General features: G+C 34.4%; 2 protein-coding genes across 2 annotated transcripts; both read left to right on the top strand.

Moving 5' to 3' along the window:
* The first annotated feature begins 3,025 nt into the window (after positions 1-3,025).
* LOC115980069 (UDP-N-acetylglucosamine transferase subunit ALG13 homolog) lies at positions 3,026-6,225 on the top strand. The gene is made up of 4 exons (XM_031102285.1): positions 3,026-3,128; positions 3,215-3,441; positions 4,543-4,642; positions 5,775-6,225. The coding sequence occupies exons 2-4, from the start codon at positions 3,262-3,264 to the stop codon at positions 6,029-6,031; spliced, it is 537 nt and encodes a 178-aa protein (XP_030958145.1). The 5' UTR covers positions 3,026-3,128; positions 3,215-3,261; the 3' UTR covers positions 6,032-6,225.
* A 3,755-nt stretch (positions 6,226-9,980) lies between these two features.
* On the top strand, positions 9,981-13,778 carry LOC115980068 (probable serine/threonine-protein kinase PBL7). The gene is made up of 6 exons (XM_031102284.1): positions 9,981-10,475; positions 10,859-11,103; positions 11,778-12,166; positions 12,445-12,577; positions 13,357-13,446; positions 13,532-13,778. The coding sequence occupies exons 1-6, from the start codon at positions 10,154-10,156 to the stop codon at positions 13,691-13,693; spliced, it is 1,341 nt and encodes a 446-aa protein (XP_030958144.1). The 5' UTR covers positions 9,981-10,153; the 3' UTR covers positions 13,694-13,778.
* Positions 13,779-19,893: the final 6,115 nt, after the last annotated feature.

The following is a 19,893-nucleotide window of genomic DNA, read 5'->3' as shown; positions in this document are numbered from 1 at the left end:
CTTGAAGATAAAAGAAGAATGCAAAGTGAAAAAAAATAAAAAATAAAAATAAAAGCTTTGATCTCATAAAATAAACCTAGAAAATGAAGCCAAAAGATCTCAGTTTTAAGGGTTTGGTGTTGATATTTGAAACTTTGATCTCATGTCATAAACCCAATAAGTAGCACAAACATCACAAACCCATAAAATACCAAAAAAAAAAAAAAAACTAAAATAATCTAGTCCGAAAATCAAAGCCAAAAATGCCCAGAAAAGACTATAACAACCCATCAAGAAAAAAGAATGAAAAAAAAAATGGTGTGAAGGAAGAAAGAAAAAAATCGGTGTGAGGAAACAAAGAAAGAGAAGAGAAGAGAAGAATGGCGATGGAGTGAAGAAGGAATAAAGAAAAATAATAAAAAATAAAAAAAAATAAAAAATAGAAAGAAAGGGAGAACTGTGTGACCTGAAGAAGAAATGAAGAAAGAAAGAAAATTAATGTGACAAGACTTTAGGTGGGTCCCATTATTTTTATGTATTTACTAAAATGCCATATAACTCATAACTTGGAAATGTGAAAACATCAAAATTGTGTTTTCAGTTTCCATAATCCAAATTCAAAATTTTGAGTTTTTGAGTGATGGAAACAAACATCCAAAATCCAAACATTGCATCATTTATAGGACCCATGAGTTTTAGATGATGGATCATGAAAATTGAGTGATATCACTCAGTTTTTGGACTATCCAAATAAGCCCTTGGATTTTGCAAAACTGAGTTAACAAAATTGAGTTTTGTTAACTCATAACTCAAAATTCGTGGGGCCCACATAAGGAAACATTGTTTGGATGATTTTTTGTTTGCTTACTTAGTTTACAAAACTGAGTTTTTTGAGTTTTGAGTTACCAATTTCAAAAACACCAGAAGCTTGTTTTCAAGTTATGAGTTTATTAACTCAGTGGCAATTTTCGTAATTTTTTTTCCAATGAGTCCCACAACAGTGTGTAGTTACATCACTGCAGACCCACAGAAGCTCTAACGGATATTTTGGCTTAACTTTCCTAACTATCCAAGCTTACTTTCTTCATCTCACTTTCCCTTTTCCTTCTTCCAAACCCACAATAACTGAAGCAGAGCTCCAGTTTCGCCGATCAGCACCTTCAGCCCGAGACAAGCATTCACAGCTCCGTTCACCAATTTTTGTTTCCGGTGAGACCTAAATTCAGCCCCTGCATCTGTTTACATGCCCGAAGCTGCTGGGTTTTATTTTGATATTTTTTGTTTTTTTCTTGTTCCTCCATTTTTTGTGTTGTGTTTATTGAGACCTTGGCTCACTTGGTTGTAACTTGGTTTGCAGCGGTTCACACCTTGCATTTTCGTAATTTTTTTTCCAATGAGTCCCACAGCAGTGTGTAGTTACATCACTGCAGACCCACAGAAGCTCTAACGGATATTTTGGCTTAACTTTCCTAACTACCCAAGCTTACTTTCTTCATTTCACTTTCCCTTTTCCTTCTTCCAAACCCACAATAACTGAAGCAGAGCTCCAGTTTCGCCGATCAGCACCTTCTGCCCGAGACAAGCATTCACAGCTCCGTTCACCAATTTTTGTTTCCGGTGAGACCTAAATTCAGCCCCTGCATCTGTTTACATGCCCGAAGCTGCTGGGTTTTATTTTGATATTTTTTGTTTTTTTCTTGTTCCTCCATTTTTTGTGTTGTGTTTATTGAGACCTTGGCTCACTTGGTTGTAACTTGGTTTGCAGCGGTTCACACCTTGCATTTTTGTGTTGTGTTTACTGAGACCTTAGCTCACTTGGCTATAACTTCGTTTGCATCGGTTCGCGCCTTGCATCGGTTTTCATTTTTTTTTTTTTGGTGTTGATACACACACAAACAAAAGAAAACTCAAGAGAAACATCAAAATAGAGAGAGAGAGAGAGAGAACTGGCCTACAATATACGTGGGTGTGAACTGTAAATGGATGGCCAAGATAAATTGCAACGGTTTCCATCTCAATCCTCTTAGATCTCCCACTTTCTTGCACAAATCCAACGCATGCTTCATCAATTTAAGAAAGTATACCTTTTCTTCCTCCCACTTATTGCTGAGTGGCCCACCAATTGTGAATGTGATAAAATATTTACTCAAGATAGAATATATTTTTCCCATCGGCTGTATTTTTCCTCCGGGAATACAGCTTTGTTGGGGAAAGGGGAAATGAGAAAAGAGAAAAAATGGAGATGAAACCTTCCGCAGGTAGGCTAACAGCTTTGCTCTGACCAAGTAACAAGTATGGGGCCCACAAAAAAGTTGAAAAAATTGAGTGATGACAAGTTGAGTGATGTGTGCCAAACGGGTAGGTATAAGAAATTGGGGTATTTTAAGTGAGGAGTAATGAGTAATTAAAAAAAAAAAAAAAAACAACAACAACAACAACAGGGCCTTAGTCATTTTTCACTAAGAGCTATCACTAATTTGACTATGAAATATAGACAAATGGACAAACTCTCTCTTTATATATGTGTTATTGCCTAAGGAGGACTTTGTGCCAATGGACTTCCAGTTCTAACCTAAGCTCATCCTATAGGAGTCAAATATGCCATCTCCTATGTATGTATCGCTACATAATTAAAACATGCCATTTGACCTAAAGAAAATTGACAACTTTTTCTTATATATTTATTACTAAAAAAGGGATATGTAGTCTCAATGGACTTCAAACTCGAGCAATCGAGCTCATTCATGAAAGAGTTGGATATACCATTCAACCTGAACGTCATTTAAAACTCTCATATCTACATATTTTTCTTGTTGACATAATTTTTTTTTTTTAATTTTGTAGCAACCAGAATTGCATATAGAAATTTTGAATTTATCTTCCCCTAAAAAAAAAAAGTTGGATTTTATTTCTCATTAAAAATGGGTATTTAATTATTTCTTTTGGGCTTTTAAAAATGAATTCTCCTTTAAGTGGGCCAGGCCCAAATGCTAGCCCAATCCTGCAAAACTAAAACGGCCATTGTCCCATGCGTTTCACTAGAGAAACATAGAATGCAAAAACGGTGCGTTTTCCTTCTTCTTCTTCTCTGAAACCCTAAAATCACAGCTCTCTCTAATCCAATGGAATATAGATTTCAGCTGAATAAGGTACAGAATTTTCTTCAGAATCGAAATTCCAAAAATTCACCCTTTATAGTTTTATTTGCTTAATTCTCAGCTGGGTTTTGTTATAGGCATTTGCGTGGTTTGAATTGTGAAGAAAGAAACAAGCCATCGTAAAATGGGAGACACCGAGAACGGTGAAAAGGCAAGGAAAACGGTTTTTGTAACCGTGGGAACGACTTTGTTTGACGCTCTTGTTAGAGCAGTGGATAGTTTGGAAGTTAAGCAAGAGTTGTTGAAAAGAGGGTATACCCATCTTGTCATTCAGATGGGTCGTGGATCCTACACACCCACGAAGGTATTATATGTGTGTTGTTCTGGTTTCTGATAAAATTATTGTAGTGTATTTTCAATGTGTTGTTGAAACATTGCTTCTCTAGTTTGAAATTGAGTGAGATAAATGCTTGTTAATCTTGAAGATTTTTTCAGATTGTTTTCATCTGTTGTGCTGTGTCATAAATTTTTTTTGTTGAAAATTTGAGATTTATATATAAATTTCAGGATACCTGTTGAGACTTTAGATGCAAAAAGGGTGACTAACACCCTATGATGCACGGGTACGGATACGAGTATGGGTACGGGTACGGGGATACAACTTTTTTTAAAAAACTTAGGATACAAGACGTTAGGGATACATGTATTAATAATTTATTAAATATGATTTTTTGTATATATCAATTTAAAAGCAATAATGGATAATAAAGTGAATTCGTGGCCATTAGATGATGTTTAGAATACAAACCAAGATCAAAAGAGTAAATAATAGATAACTAGGTAAGTGTTTAACATTGAAACCAATACATAAAACATATAAATGAAAATTCTTACAAGTTTGGGCTATCTCTCACTATCAGGGGTTAGTTTAGAACAATATCCAAGTCATATCACGGGTGTATCCTAGATGTATTGGTATTTTTTTTTTTAAATGATTGGGTATGTGTCTTAGAGGTATCTGGTATGATACCGGTAGAATACGTATCGGATATAGGTACGTGAGCAAAAATGGAGTATCTGTGCATCCATTCCTAGCTAACACCTCTAATCACCAGAGATGGGAAGGGGCTACAAATAATTATAAAAACGAGTATACAGTAAGGTGATTTAGAGTTAAAGAATTAAATTTTAAATTCAACTTGGAAAAAATAAATTCAAGAAGAAGAAGAAGAAGAAACATATTAACAATAATTTGAGTTCTTGCTGAAGTTGGCATATTCTCTTCTTCTTCTAAGAACAAGGTGGAGGGTTACTTTATGGGTTCAAGAGCCACCAATTGCATTTGTATTTACCTTTAAAAAAAAAAAATTTTTTTTCTTAGAATTAAGTTCTGTCAAAATATTTACCAAAAAAAAATTTCCACAAACATTTAATATGAATGTTCTAAACCTTTTCTTTTATGCAGTATGGAGGGGAAGATGGGTCTCTAGCTGTAGACTTCTTTACTTTCTCATCAAGCATTGCTGATTATCTGAGGTCAGCATCTCTGGTGATCAGTCACGCAGGTAAGCAATTTATAGTTATGTTCTAAATTCTTATCCCTTGTTGGAAATGGCCGGATTATACTGATATAACACTTTCCTTCTTGCCCATGCTTGATTTATTATCTAACGAATTGGGCTTCATTTGGAGGATTACTGGTTCAAGTCTTTCATTAGACTGTTTTTTCTTCAATAAAGATTATTATTTGTCAAAAAATCTTTCGTCGGACTGATACCAGTCATTTGGACATTTCATCTCCTTTGGCTTTTAAACAGCTACAATATCATCAGGATGGTGTTTATAGTAATATTATTGTTATAATAGCTACAATATGTATGTGATTTCCCTTCAATTCTCATTCCAATAGTTGCCATTGCTCAATCTTCTGATATTCTATTATTGGACTGGATATGCTTTGTTGCCTATGGTGCTGTTTACTTGATTGTTGAATTTAGCCTGCCACACAATGAACTTCTGTAATGGTAATATCAAATTTGAGTCAGGCTTATGGTAGGATTTGTCTTGTCTTCTAGAAGGAATGTATAATTTGTACTTGTGAACATCAGTACATGAAATGAAAAGTTTTTAGCAGGCAAACCTTATTTCTTAATACTCTACCATTCCATTCATGAGGGTCATGTTTGTATTTGTCACCAAAATTCCATGAAGCAAATAAATAGAAGTACCCAGAGAATCAATGATTAGGAAAATTGTACCAAAGTCCCTTCAACCTGTACCAATTTCAAATCAGCTAAGATATTTATGCAGTCCAAGAACTTTAAGCTGCCTGCAGTTTGGTATGTTGGGGTTTGGATTCCAAACCCCAACATACTTTGGATACAATGCAGAGGTAAGCTTAGAAGCTTCCTCGGAATGTATCAGCCTAAACTTTGCCCCCTCAATCCCCCCCCCCTCCCCCTCTCCTTTTCACTTTCTTCTCTCTTCCAGTGGGGAAATGGCAAATATTAAACATCAAGATTTTATTCCAATTTGCACCCTGTTACATGGTAACTCTATTCTAAACTAATGGAACAGAGAGAGAGAGAGAGAGTTGCATAGCCATAGTTCTGTTTTTATGTCTTGGATTGTCAGAGGATTCATATTTGCTGTAATAATTTATGATTACATCCATGACTGATTTTGACCATGGTGCAGGGTCAGGAAGCATATTTGAGACACTGCGACTTGGTAAGCCTTTAATTGTGGTGGTGAATGAAGATTTGATGGACAATCATCAAATTGAGTTAGCAGAAGAACTAGCGGAGAGGAAGCATTTATACTGTGCTCGTCCTCAAACACTTCATCAAACCATAGAGTCTATGGATTTGGAGTCTCTCCTCCCATATCCTCCAGGTGATGCAATGCCAGTTGCGAAGCTTATTAATCAGTTTCTAGGTTTCCCAGATGATTAATGAAACTGTTGAATTTACCACTTCAGAGATATTCTTTTGCATGTACAATTGAGCTGTAAATTTTGTGATGATGAATAAGCTTTGCCTCAGTGCTTATGTAATTTTCTTTTGGGAAATTTTTTTGGTTATAGCTTTTGCATAGTATATTTTGTACAAATTATTAATTATATGCAAGTTTTTGAAAATTTTGGAAATTATTTACTTGCTGGAATAAAAGATTGGCACAAATTTGTTTACTCTTGACTTTTCTGATCTAGAAGCAAAGTTGGTAGTGATTGATTCTAGTCAAAGTTTGGCTGGGTTGCAGATAATTAATTTGTACATTAAGGAGTTTTGGGTGCTCAATCATAAGTCCTATGTTGCAGGATAGGTTGGTGGGAATATTGAAAGAGCATGATGGCTTTCCAAAAACAGTGATCATGTGATTGATTTTGAGCGGTCAGTTGATTAGGTAAGTGAAGATCACAGATCACATGATACCAGATTGAGATGACATACATACATTATATACATATGTGAAAGGGAGGGCCTTTAACATGATTGTCATTTTAATACTCTTGCTATGAATTTGAACTTGGCCCTACTTGGCTTAAATGCATGTTTGTACTCCAACAATTTATACCAAAAGTGACGGCCACATGGCTTCTTGTGAATTACAGATGAGCAATTTTCATCTCTCTTTCTGTCAAAGAAGGGGGATCTCTGGTGTGAGAGAGACAGATCAGTAAGTGCAACCCATGCAGATAGTGATTTACTACTGCTTGGGGGGGTCAGGTCTTACATGTTGTCACTCTCAATCCCAAGTGTAAGAGAAGGGGACAGGAAGGGAAGGATAAAGCCATAACAGTGATTGGGAGTATTAATCTTTGATGATGCTTATTGGCATGTAAGGACAACATTAGTCCTCATAAAAGAAAAAAAAAACTCAGAATTTTCTTCTTGCTAGATACCAAAGAAATAAGAATAAAAATCACGCCATATGATTTGGTTGCTGAGGATTACAGATTTTGATAGCTAATAGAACTTATAAAACTTAGAATTTTGGAGAATTGACATTTCTTTTGTTTTAAATGTGCTCAAATTAGAATTCATGTTAAAACTTATTTGTTTAATATAATATTATAAATATTCTTTTCATTTATTATAGATTTTCTTTTCCTTACAATAAGTGGAAAATGGAGAATTTGAACCAAGTTTCCCCATGGGAGACATTGGGTAATGACGATGAACCACAAGCCTCTTAGTAGTAATTATAAAATTAATCATTTGATCATTGTGGATAATTTCTTAATAACAAAATTACTCTTAAAAATAAATATAATTTTGATGATAAATAACTTTTTTTTCTTTAATTAAGTTTACTCATAGATCCTTTTAACACAAGTGAGAACTGTTGTTTTGTACCTTGAATGTGAAATTTTGCGTTTTTAAAGAGAATTGAAATGCTTTTAAGAATTATAATTTTCACTATTTTGTTAAACAAAAAAAACCAAAATTTCATGAATTCTTATAAATAAACAACTCTTATCCAGAATTTTGTCTTATTATTTTTCTTACATGGATGTGTAATCAATTTTTATTTGTCATTTACTTACAATTATAATGAATTGTGGCCACACACTATTACGAAAGGGATAAAGGGAAGAGGAGTGGAGGGAAAAATTTATCTCTTATGAAAAATTTATTTAGTCGAATGTCGATCATGTAATAAGCCAATGAGTAAATGCTGTGTGGAGGAATTTATTAAGTCGGTCATATAATAAGCCAATGAGTAAATGCTATATGGAGGAATTTATTAAGTCGGTCATATAATAAGCCAATGAGTGAATGCTATCTGGAGGATCAATGAATGAGACCAAATATGACCAAAAAAAAAGTTCAATCATGTGACATTCATTCATTATTTTCTTTTTCAAGACTGATTTTGTATGTTTGCCATAAGAAATAGTCTTTCATTGGAGAAGATTACTCCTTCAGCAAGTCTTGTAAAAATCTTCAAGTGCCAAAGCCCGTTTACATGAACAATATCCAGGTTAGAAAGGCACCGTAGACCATAGGAATGTAATTCAGACTTGCTGCATCGGCTCCAAGTTTTCCAGATACCGTAAATTCATTTTGATCATGTATGAATAAATTTAGGCATGCTACTTGCTCTAGGGATGTAAGCCGAATTAAGCTTAGCTGAGGGAACAAGATCCTCTCAATATCAATAGAAATGGAAAAGAGTTCATTTCATAGTTAAGATTTTATTTCCTGAATGTAACAGTATACAGAGTGCCACATCATTTAAAATTTTAGTGACATGACTCTGGATACATTTTTATTTATACAATTTAGTATGAACCTTGTATGGATCCATTTCAAATGGAAAGGATCCTTACTTTTTTTTTTTGAGAAACTAAGGGATCCTTGCTACTAGTTGAGGTGGATACTAAAAACTTAATACTAGGTCAATTTGAATTCGTCACCAAGGTAGTAGACTACCTATTAAAGTTTTTCATATTAATTTTTTGAACAATATCTTGTTCTTGATTATGAGATGTTTGATTGTATTCATAACAAATAAAATGTATTAATTACCAATAAATTAAAAACAGTAACTTTATACCTTATGACCTTATCTATAAAATCAAACAAACACAAGTATATATGGTAGGGCCAATAGTCATGAGCTCTTAACTATATATTTATGATCAATTTAGATGGTTTAAAATCCTACTTCCAACTTCACCTTGGCTCTTTCCTAGACAAGTATAGTATATATGCTCACGAGTATCCTATTTTGTGTTTATTACTCTTTTTTTTCAACCATAATTGCTAGGACAGACCCAAGTAAGACAAATGATAATTTTGAAATCTGATGACAAGTTGAGGCTGCGTATATAATTCATTTCTTAGACACTACTTGATACTGAAAAGTCAAGCTCACCAGCTGGGCCTAGGAGTCAAAATGTAGATTAGCCAGTTCAGAAATAAAGCAAGAAAAAACTTATAGAACTCTTACTTTCTTTCTATGGTTCTTAGACAAATTGGCTTTTAAGATTTAGCTTGTCTGGTACACATACATGTGGCCTTGCTTAATGATTAGCAATCCCTCACAAGTTTGCCAGTACTGTCCAATGATTGAGTTCTGTTTCCCAAAATTCTATGCAGCCATTGACTGAACAAAATTCTTCTCCTCTTTTCTTTTCCTTTTTATCTTCTCAGTAAATATTAGTTATGGATTTGACAAGGAATTGGAACCATATATATCATGCCAAATGAACTTTAATGAAGACATCATCTAATTCATGGGTTTAACTTAATTTAGCTCGTAAAGTATATTGTTATTAAATAAAAAATTTGTTTCAAATCTCATTAAAAAAAAAAAAAAAAAAATTCAAATGACATTTTGGCTTGATTGTAAAGAACAATCCTCAAATAGAACCAATATCATAAATTCAAATCCGATCATTTATATATATAATTTTTAAAATTGTCTAGTACAATACAAACTCTTCAAATTATTTTTTAATATGTGTAATTAAATCATTTTTCTGTGGCACAGTGGCACTAGGCAACCAAAAATTGTAATGGCTTTCTATTCCCTGTGGGTCAAGCAGCAATTTTATTGGTGGTGACATTACATGCACGGTTTCCTAGTCCACCCTCATCTGTGAATTGTGATAGAAGCTATCATCAAAATATCTATGAATCTATCTACCAACAAGCTAAATAAAGAATTCAAAAGATGTAACATTTGCACACTGTTTTGAACATAATTAGCAAATAAATCATAGTTTTTTTTTTTTTTTTGGTGGAGAAAGAGCAAATAAATCATAGTTGGATGGGTATATGGATGTGAAATGGTGCAAAAGCTTCCAAGTTTTTTTCTGATACAAAGACAAAGACAGTTCTATGGAAAATACATAAGATGGGACGAAATGAAATACAATAAATTAATAATACACAAAACCAGGAGGTTTATCACGAGAGAGAGAGAGAGTAACCTCATAAGAAGGGAAACTCAACCTCCATAATACAAAGTTGCAACCCATCTTTTAGAAAAACTCATCTCTCTCTCTCTCTCTCTCTCTCTCTAAGGCTTTGCCATTTTTCTATCTTGCATTGCTCTTTGTGCTCATGGAAGTCAACAAAACTATTGCACCTGCAAGCCCACCAGCTCCTAGTACTGCAAACAACCACACACAAAAACACCATCACTTACATTCACAAATCCATAGCCAAAGCCATCACCATGGCATTTTCTCTTCCACTTCCATTCTTATACTCGTCATATCCATCATCTTTATTATCCTCCTCCTCGCCATAATCCTAATCATTTTTCTGCTCAGAAGACTCAAATCTGCTAAAAACAATGGCAATTGGAAGGAGCACAATAGCATGCACAACACAAGTCGCAGGTTCATTGCTCACACCACTGTGAATGTCAATTCTAGCCCAGGTGATTACCTCTTTTCAAAGTCTATTAATTCAATATTTTTAGAAGATGTTGGTCTTTTAAGGCTATGTTGGCTTATAGGAAATGTATCCAAGTTTCCATTTTCATGGTAAGTTTTAATGTCCTTTTATCATCACCACTTTTTGGCCCTCCATTGTTATCTCATTTTCACAAAACAAATCATTTTCAACCACCCAAATTTGCTTTCACATATAGTTATCAAAAATATGTGCTTTCACATGATTTATCCACATAACTTTATGACTAAAAATGACCCTATTGGATTTTTGTTCCTTTTTATTTTAATTTTTTATTTCTTAATAAACTTTCTCCCTTTCAAATTCTATTCCAATTAATTTTGATGGGCATGTCTTAAATTGTGGCAGATGTGAAGGGTGGGTGCCTTTATGGAGGGAATAAGGGAAGGACAGCACCACCTAAAGTTAGAGGGGTTCAAGTTTATACGTACAAGGAGCTTGAAGTGGCCACAGGAAAATTTAGTGAAGCAAATATAATTGGTAATGGAGGATACGGAGTGGTGTATAGAGGGGTCCTGAGTGATGGGACCGTGGCGGCAATTAAGATGTTGCATAGGGAAGGCAAGCAAGGGGAGCGTGCTTTCAGAGTTGAGGTGATTAAACTGACTGACTTCATTTATTATTTTCTGTTCCTATTTGCTCTTTCTCCTCCATTTGTTTCTTTCTTAGTTTCTTGCTTCTATTGTGTTTTTTTTGTTAACAGACTTGGAAAAGATAGCCATTTTGTCCTTATTGCTTGTAAGCAGTTGTATTATTTGAGATAGGAAAGGAGAGGCCTTAGTTTAATATGCAGAAATCCACTTCTTACCTCATCTTCTAATATCACATGCATAAACAGTTTGCCTTGACCTTCTAATCTCTCTCTCTCTCTCTCTCTCTCTCTCTCTCTCACACACACGCACAGAGTCGTACATAAACATAAATATCATGCCAGTTTAGTACAACTTATATTTCGACTTTTTGAAAACAGGGTTGTTTAAAAAACTGAAACTAAAGAAAGGTGAAATTAAAAAAAAAAAAAAGAGAGATTTACTTTGAAAAAGCTTTTATTCTAACAATATCCAATGTGAATCCTTTGAACTTGTTTGCCCCAACTTAAGGACATATTTTGTCTTGTTGGTAGAAAATAAAACCATGAATTTCGGAGTATACAAATAATTTTTCTTCTATGTATGTATTTGCCAGCAAGCATTAATGAAGGCTTTTATCCTTGCACATGGGTGAGCCACTATTTTATGACATTTTTGCTTATTCTTTAATGTTGTAGGTGGATCTGCTTAGCCGCTTACACTCTCCTTATCTGGTGGAGCTACTTGGCTATTGTGCTGACCAACATCATAGACTATTGGTTTTTGAATTCATGTCTAATGGTACACTCCAACACCACCTCCACCCCTCTCACATTCAACATAGGCCATTGAATTGGGGTACCCGATTGAGGATAGCCCTTGATTGTGCTAAAGCCCTTGAGTTCCTCCACGAGCATGCAACCCCATCCCCAGTTATCCACCGTGACTTCAAGTGCACCAATGTTCTACTTGATCAAAATTTTTGTGCCAAGGTGTCCGATTTTGGATTGGCCAAGACAGGGTCAGACAAAATCAATGGTCAGATTTCGACACGTGTTCTTGGGACCACTGGATATTTGGCACCAGAGTGAGTGCATCCATCACAGTCATGCACCTGATCTGTCTTTCAAAATCACTACTATACTTGTGAAAATGCAGTGTTATACAAGCATGCACATGGGCATGTTAAGGTCCCTGTTAATTAGGCAAGATGTCACTTTCTTAGCATAGCAAAAATTCAAAATGACCATGTGAATTTTAAATGCCTTGTCCTTAATTCAAAAGATGAAAAAAATTTGAAAGCATTTAACAAATCATTAGCTTCTTATCAATTGTTTAGTTCGTAAATTTTTTTGGTTTATGTAGGTACGCTTCAACGGGTAAGCTTACTACAAAATCAGATGTGTATAGCTATGGTGTGGTACTCCTAGAGCTATTAACAGGTCGCGTACCAGTTGACACGGAACGACCCACTGGAGAACATGTCCTCGTCTCATGGGTTAGTACTTAGTAGACAAGCTCCATCAACTTTTCTCTCATCAATTTCTCTCTCATAAAGATGCTAGCTGTGATGCTATATATATTTAAACCACAAACATATCTATAATCAAGAATGAAATGTTCTTTATCATAGCCTATTTATTGTAGTCACATTTTGAGAAGTAATATCAGCATCATTGAACCAGCATTGTATCTTTAACTAGAGCTTTATGAATGCTTATTGTGCTATTATTCCAATGACTAGAGTATAAAAAATGGTGTTCCTAATGAATTCACTAAGTTAGAGCTTCTTCCTCCCACGTCTATATCATTAGTAGCAAGCTTCTTATGTTAGTTCTTTATGTCTCAAAATAAGGCTTCTAGAGAGTGCAACACCATAAACCACTGAAAGGATACTTATTCTTCATAAACACAAAAAAGGGTCTGGTTAATGTGTGCCCTAAGGGCACACATTAAACTTTCTGTTTTTGGAAACATTTTCTCGAGAATTTAAAAAGCTGTCATTACTTTTTCAATTCTCGAAAAAAAATTTCCCAAAAATGGAAATTAATGTGTGCCCTAAGGGCACACATTAATAAAATCCCACAAAAAATACATGTATATTGTGTCACTAAAAGACACCCTAAATATAAATGTGATGCAACAAATTTTCAATAACCAAAGACTCTTTGAAGTAATTATACCTTGATTCTTTGTTCAATACCTATAGTCCTAAACAATGAGCTAATGTTCAAAAGTTCTGTAAGTGTAAATTTTTATCTATTCTGTGATTTACAGGCTCTTCCACGATTAACCAACAGAGAAAAAGTAATGGAAATGGTTGATCCGGCTCTACAGGGCCAGTATTCAAAGAAGGATCTAGTTCAGGTCAGCTTGGCTTCTATCGTAATCATTATCACCATTATTGATTCTAAAATCCTACTAACTCTATTTTTACCATTTGATGTTGTAGATAGCCGCTATTGCAGCTGTGTGTGTGCAACCAGAAGCAGATTATCGGCCTCTAATGACTGATGTTGTGCAGTCACTAATCCCTCTAATCAAAAACCTCTCTTCTGTTTCTTCCTCTAGTTCCTGTAGATTTCTAAGTCAAACAGTAAGTCCCAGTTGTTAAGGGCTACATTGAAAACTGTGTGATCAAGCTGTCGCAGTAACTCTAAGCTGGTTCTTGTGAGAACTAAGTGACAACCATCCTACAATTTCACAGTGAAAAATAAAACCCTTATCTTTCAAATATAAACTTTCAAAATGTGCAACATTCTCCTCTCTACCATACAAAAGAAGATTTTGTCATTTCCTCCAAGGTGATCATAGCAGGCTGGCTTGATTTTTTCAGTTTCTTCTGAGACCCTAATAGTACATTTTGTAGAATAACAGCAGCACTAGAGACAGCAATTGCTTTTAGATTTCTAAGAGACCTTGACAAGAGCTTTTTAGATTTCTAAGCCTTGACTAGAGCTTTTGCAATATAAACATAGCAGTTTCATGCATGGGATCTTGTAAGCAGAATTCCATACTTGAAACTTGTACTCATAAATCTGAACTTGAAGGTCAAAGGCAGCTTGGGGCACTTGGGCCTGGTACAGAAGCTGTGATTCTCCTTTGAGCATGTATCTTCAGTAACAATTTTTTGTAGATTAATTTATATATGTTGTTCAGACACCCCCCCCCCCCCCCAAAAAAAAAAAAAAAAAACGTGTTGTAAAAGATCAATATATATAAGGCTTCATCACTTGCTTTTGTCAAGAATTAGTTGTTCTCCTAGTGGAATTAAAATTTTACATTTATGTTTTTTATGAATTTCAAGGAACAAATTACTCTTCTAATGGAGTACCATAATAAATTAATTTTTAAATAGACAATTTTTTTTTAGAAACAATCCCCCCCCAACCACTCTCTCACACACACATGCACAAGGAAGAGAAAATGAGGTTCTAATACAAAAACACACTATAAACTCCAAGAAGGGTGGGACAATTTATGATGATAAAATACCGCTTAACAAAGTTTAACAGGATTAAGAAATAGTGAATTTAATCATTTTATCATTATTCTAACACATAGGATCATACAAATGGCCATACACACTCAGAGGAATTAACGCACTTCTTTAAATGCTTTGAGAAACAAAATGGATAAGTACCAAGGGGTAAGGAACTTCGGCTAGATAATTACATTTCCATGGGAGCATTGAAATGCCTTAAGAAAGGGTGAATAAGCAAGTTCAACGGTTGCATGGAGTATAACTTGAAGATATTGTTGTCTATATATGTTCTCTTGTTGACTCTAATTCTCAGAAAAGAATCAAATATTTGAGGGTTGATGGTATATTGTAACAAGAGAATTATATATATATATATATATATATATGAGAAGTAAATGCCTAGTCGAGCGAATCAACTCGCATTTTTTTGCCTTGAAAAAGTTGTAAAAAGAAATAATATTGAGAGCTTATTTTCAACTTATTTAGTTTATTTGGTTTATATAAAAACCAGATAAACTAAGTAAGTTGAAAATAAGCTCTCAATATTATTTCTTTCTATATATATATATTTTACACATTTTATTTATTTATTTATAAGTTTTAAACTCAATAAACCAATGAAAATAAACTCACCCAAACAAGTGCTTACCCATATTCTTGGAAGAGTTGGTTGAGGCTCTAGCAAATTATAGCTTTAGGTTCATCTCCCTGGACTGGCAATGCACATAGTTTGCAGGTGATGATTATGCAAATTGTAAACACCCCCACCCCCCACCCCCCAAAAAAAAAGAAAAAAAGAAAAGAAGAAGAAGAATTAAGGAAATCATGGATGTGAAATTCATTTTATTGATAATTTTCATCCTGGAGAGGCCCCTTCAAACATGGTACAATAAGAAGCCATCATATTTTACTGCATTTGGTGAAAGCAAGGCTTGAAAATGCAGCCTATATGGGGCCCAAATATACAGAATCAAATGGGCAAAGAAGATAACCATGTTAAAAGGACCAAAGGAAAGGCCAAAGGGCAGAGCTATCTATGATGTCGTTTCCTCATAGGCTCAAATTCTGACCACAGAGAATCTTGAAGGAGCAGTTCAATAATTTGACATATGCTTTGTAAATAACCTTGTACGTTTCCCTTCTGTAAAATATGTAGGGAGAATAAGTACTTCTCATCTTGGGTATTATATCATCACTAGGTTAAAAAATGTGTAAAAGTTTTCAACTGAATAATTTTTTTGAATTATAAGATTGGTATGAGACAATATATATTTTAGGTACCTAGTAAAATTAAAAGAGAGCCTTATGTATGTCCTTTTTGTCCTGTCAGTCTTATCTGTTGGGAGACAACTATTGAGGGAATTATCGACCCTAGAAGTCTCTAAGGTAAGAGACAAAAAGAGTGTCTTGTGGAATAATTCATCTGCCCTAAAATGACAAGAGGGTCTGCAGGGGAATACTGTCGAAAGCTAAAGATCAAAGCAAACAAAAAGGACTAAATTCAGGAAGCATAATTTTAGTATAAGAAGTATCTTAAAAGCATCTTAGAATCCTTCGATAGGACAACCTAGGCTTCCCACCTAGATTAACTACCTAGATTAATCCCACCGTAGACCTTAGGCTTCACCACCTAAGGTTGTTTGGATTCACCATCAACGTAATGCAAATGTTGCATGAATAAACACTGAATAATCAATATCAATATATATCTAATATTAAAGCAGAGACCTCATGTGAGAAAGCATGAAGTCTTATCAAGCGGCACTTTAATTTTGCATTTAGCCTCTTTAACCTCTTCTCATTAACTTTTTTTTCACTGTTACCAAAAAGATTAGGTTAAATTCTTTTTACTGTAATCTAAAAGATGGGTTGTTATTGGAGATTAGACTAAATCAAATCAAATCTTATGAAAAGCCCAAACCCACTTATTCCCTTACATATTATGACCTAAGCATGATCATTTCCACATGTAAATGAAAGCCAAAACTCTAACCCACTAACAAACTCTCTTTATCCTCCCCCACATGTAGATGAAACTTGAAAACCAAAAACCTAACTCACTTAGAAGCTCTCTTCCTTCATACAAGCTTCCTTTCGGACTACACACACTCTTCAACTTATTTGCAAACAACAATTTTGTAGTCTTAATTCAGTGATCCCATCTACCAAACCAACATTCTTACTCACTTTTCAAGTCCTAATTTAGCCCTTATGAGTAAACTAATGGAGATGTACGATCAAGGAAGATATACAATCACTATAAAAAATAAAAAAGGAAAGAAATGTGCAGTCTAACCTTAACAATCCCATCACTCTATCTTCTCTCTCTTCCAAAACCTCTCTCTCTCTCTCACATTTTGAGTGGTATATTAGGATTCTCCAAATTGAAGTTAATATTCAATCTTACCTTTGGGCTACACATTGGAAGGATTAGGGGTGTTCGCGGTGCGGTGCGGTGTGGTTTTAGGTCATTTTTAACACCGCACTTTGCAGTGTGGTTTAGTTAAAATCATAACTGCACCGCACTTTATTTTTGCGGTCACATGTGCAGTGCGGTGCGGTGCGGTGCGGTTTAAAGTTTAGCTAAAACCATAACCGCACCGCATCTCATTTTTGAGGTCACATATGCGGTGCAGTGTATAAGATGCAGTTTGAATGATTTGAAATTGGTATATATTTCAAATTTTGGGTTTTTTCTACCCAGTCCAAAACTAATCTTTCCCTTTATTTTGGTCCAAATTTTAAACTATTGAACTAGTTTTTCTTTATTTTGGGCTGGCTTTCTTAATCAACACTTGCTAGGATTATCAAACTTTTTTTTTTTTTTTGAAAACTAGGATTATTAAACTATTAATAATATATTTAATATTAAAAATAATTAAATATATTAATATATAGAGAGGCTGCGGTGCGGTGCGGTTTGTGTGGTTTCTTATTATAAAACCGCAAATCGCACTGCACCATGCAGTGTGGTGCGGTGCGGTGCACTATTACTTGCGGTGCAGTGCAGTTATGCTATTTTGCGGGCGGTTTTGGTGGTTTGTGCGGTTTGGTGAACACCCCTAGGAAGGATTGTCTTTTAAGATAACTGAGTGCTTCTCTTGATGTGTAACAAAAATTGTCAAATGGTATGCAATATGGCATAGGCAGTTAGGCACCAATAGTCATATTGCATTCAATTCGTATTAAATTTTGAGTTGTCTGTGGTGCTATGGTACTAGGTATGAAGACCAATTTGTTAATATAACTTTTGATATGCTCTTATAGCCGATTAAGAAAGTCATAGCAAATTGGACCAAATTGTTTGTGATGCATTCAAATTGTAGATTTTTTTTTTTTACACAAATGCCTGAAAGTGGTAAGTCCATTATAAGCATAAAGATGATCATAAGTTCAGATATTGACAAACAATTGAGATACTGATGTCATAGATTCTAATAGCATTTGTCCATTCAGAAAATCTAAACAATTTATAGGATCCTAGCCACAAATATTTAGCATATAATCTATGGTGCAAAAATATTTTTGGTATCCTATATGGTAGAAACTAGAGAGGATTACAGAAAGTTTTAGTTAGATGCACACCAAATTTTTTTTAAGTCTTAATGTCCTATTTATTGTTTCAGTTTGAAACTAATATAATTTGATTATACTTTCTATGCAAATCTCGAAACCAACATACTTTTAGGCAAAAATTTCTCATGCATTGCACGGGTTTCCAACTAGTATTAATAATCATCTGAATCCAAAATAAACCAACTGGAGTTTTATATACAACTTCCAGGAATCACAATGATAAAGATAAACTCTTAATACGATTCCTAAACAATCTCAAATACTAATCAAATTCTAATGATAAACCCAAATAAAGATAAAGATAACATAAATGATATTGATAATCTCCATGAATGTGCTATAATGTGGTGTCTGCACCACCTATTAACCTTTGGGGTTAAAAGAGTGCCAAATGCTAGATGGTCTAGATTTACATGCACTTGATGATTCAAGGCAAGCTAAGGTGTAGTGCTGTAGTGACATGCAAAAGTTACATTGCACATATATTGAACTTGTACTTTCAGGTGAACATATCCCAAATATTCAAAAATCTTTCAGCTGCTTGAAATATTGAACTAGTAAAAAGGAGTCGAGAAAATGTATTGTACAAGAATTGGGCAAAAATTGCAAGTAAAGATATTTAAAAATTTCAATCTGAAATATTTTCAACATTAATTTGAAACCTTAATTTATACCTATTGCTTAATTTTCACTGTCGCTATTACTATTTTAAACCTAAGAATTATGCATCACAAACATGAGATAGATTCTGTAACAGGCGAAGTCCTTGAAATTTTGCGTCACTGTTGCTTGGGACCGTTAGAAACTTAGAATGGTATAGAACTATAGATGTGACTAGCTCAAATAAACTAGTATAAACTTTTGTTTGTTTATTTATTTCTCCACTCTTTTCCTCACCTCTAATTACTAAGATTCTCATTATTTACCCCATTAACACTAATTCAGTATGGCATTGATGGACATTGACTAAGAAAGCATTAACTCCATTGGTATAAGATGATGAAGAGGGATTTGGCTTGTCCTAGGTGTCTTTGCGCATTGAAAGGCTAGATAGATACACGTCCATTTTTACACACACGGTTTTTACACACACGGCACGCCTATGTTCAAAGTATAAAAAATCGAGACAATAATTAAAATTATGCAACCAAGTAACCAACCTTAAGTGGTTGGAGTTACCAATAAGGAATTCTAATCTCTGTTCCATCTAAAACCATCCATCTCACTTTATTCTGAACTCAATTTCTGCCAAAGGAGGCACCAAACTTTTAGATTCTCTAATAAATCTGTTTCCTTTTATTAGAAACTTTTTAACAAATGCTTGATGATAAAATGTTATCACTGCATGTCTCATGTGCTTCACAGTCCTCATCATTGATCTCACCATGCATAAATAGACTAAAATGCCTTGGCCAGTTTCAGACTGTAATATCTGATTACAGCTTCCTTCTATTCCTTATCTATATTCTCTTATTCTTAATATCGGGGCCACTTCCTGACCGGGATTTGTCTCCTGCAAAATTTCATCATCTCCCACCATCTAGTTATATCAACTTACAATCATCATGACTTTGATGGGATCCTCAGTTTTTCCCAGACCAGTTAACCAATTTTAACATACTAACACTGCATGCATCGAGAATAATGCAAACATGGTAACCCTGCAAGCATCAATAAAAGGGATCCCACATTGGCATTTTATGCTGTGAGGCGTCAAACTCCACACTAATAATAAGATAAAGACTGCAGGCATG

Source organism: Quercus lobata, chromosome 3, assembly GCF_001633185.2.
Source record: "Quercus lobata isolate SW786 chromosome 3, ValleyOak3.0 Primary Assembly, whole genome shotgun sequence".
Taxonomy (NCBI): Eukaryota; Viridiplantae; Streptophyta; class Magnoliopsida; order Fagales; family Fagaceae; genus Quercus; species Quercus lobata.
The sequence above is the reverse complement of the archived record's forward strand: the minus strand, read 5'-3'. Positions and strand labels throughout refer to the sequence as shown.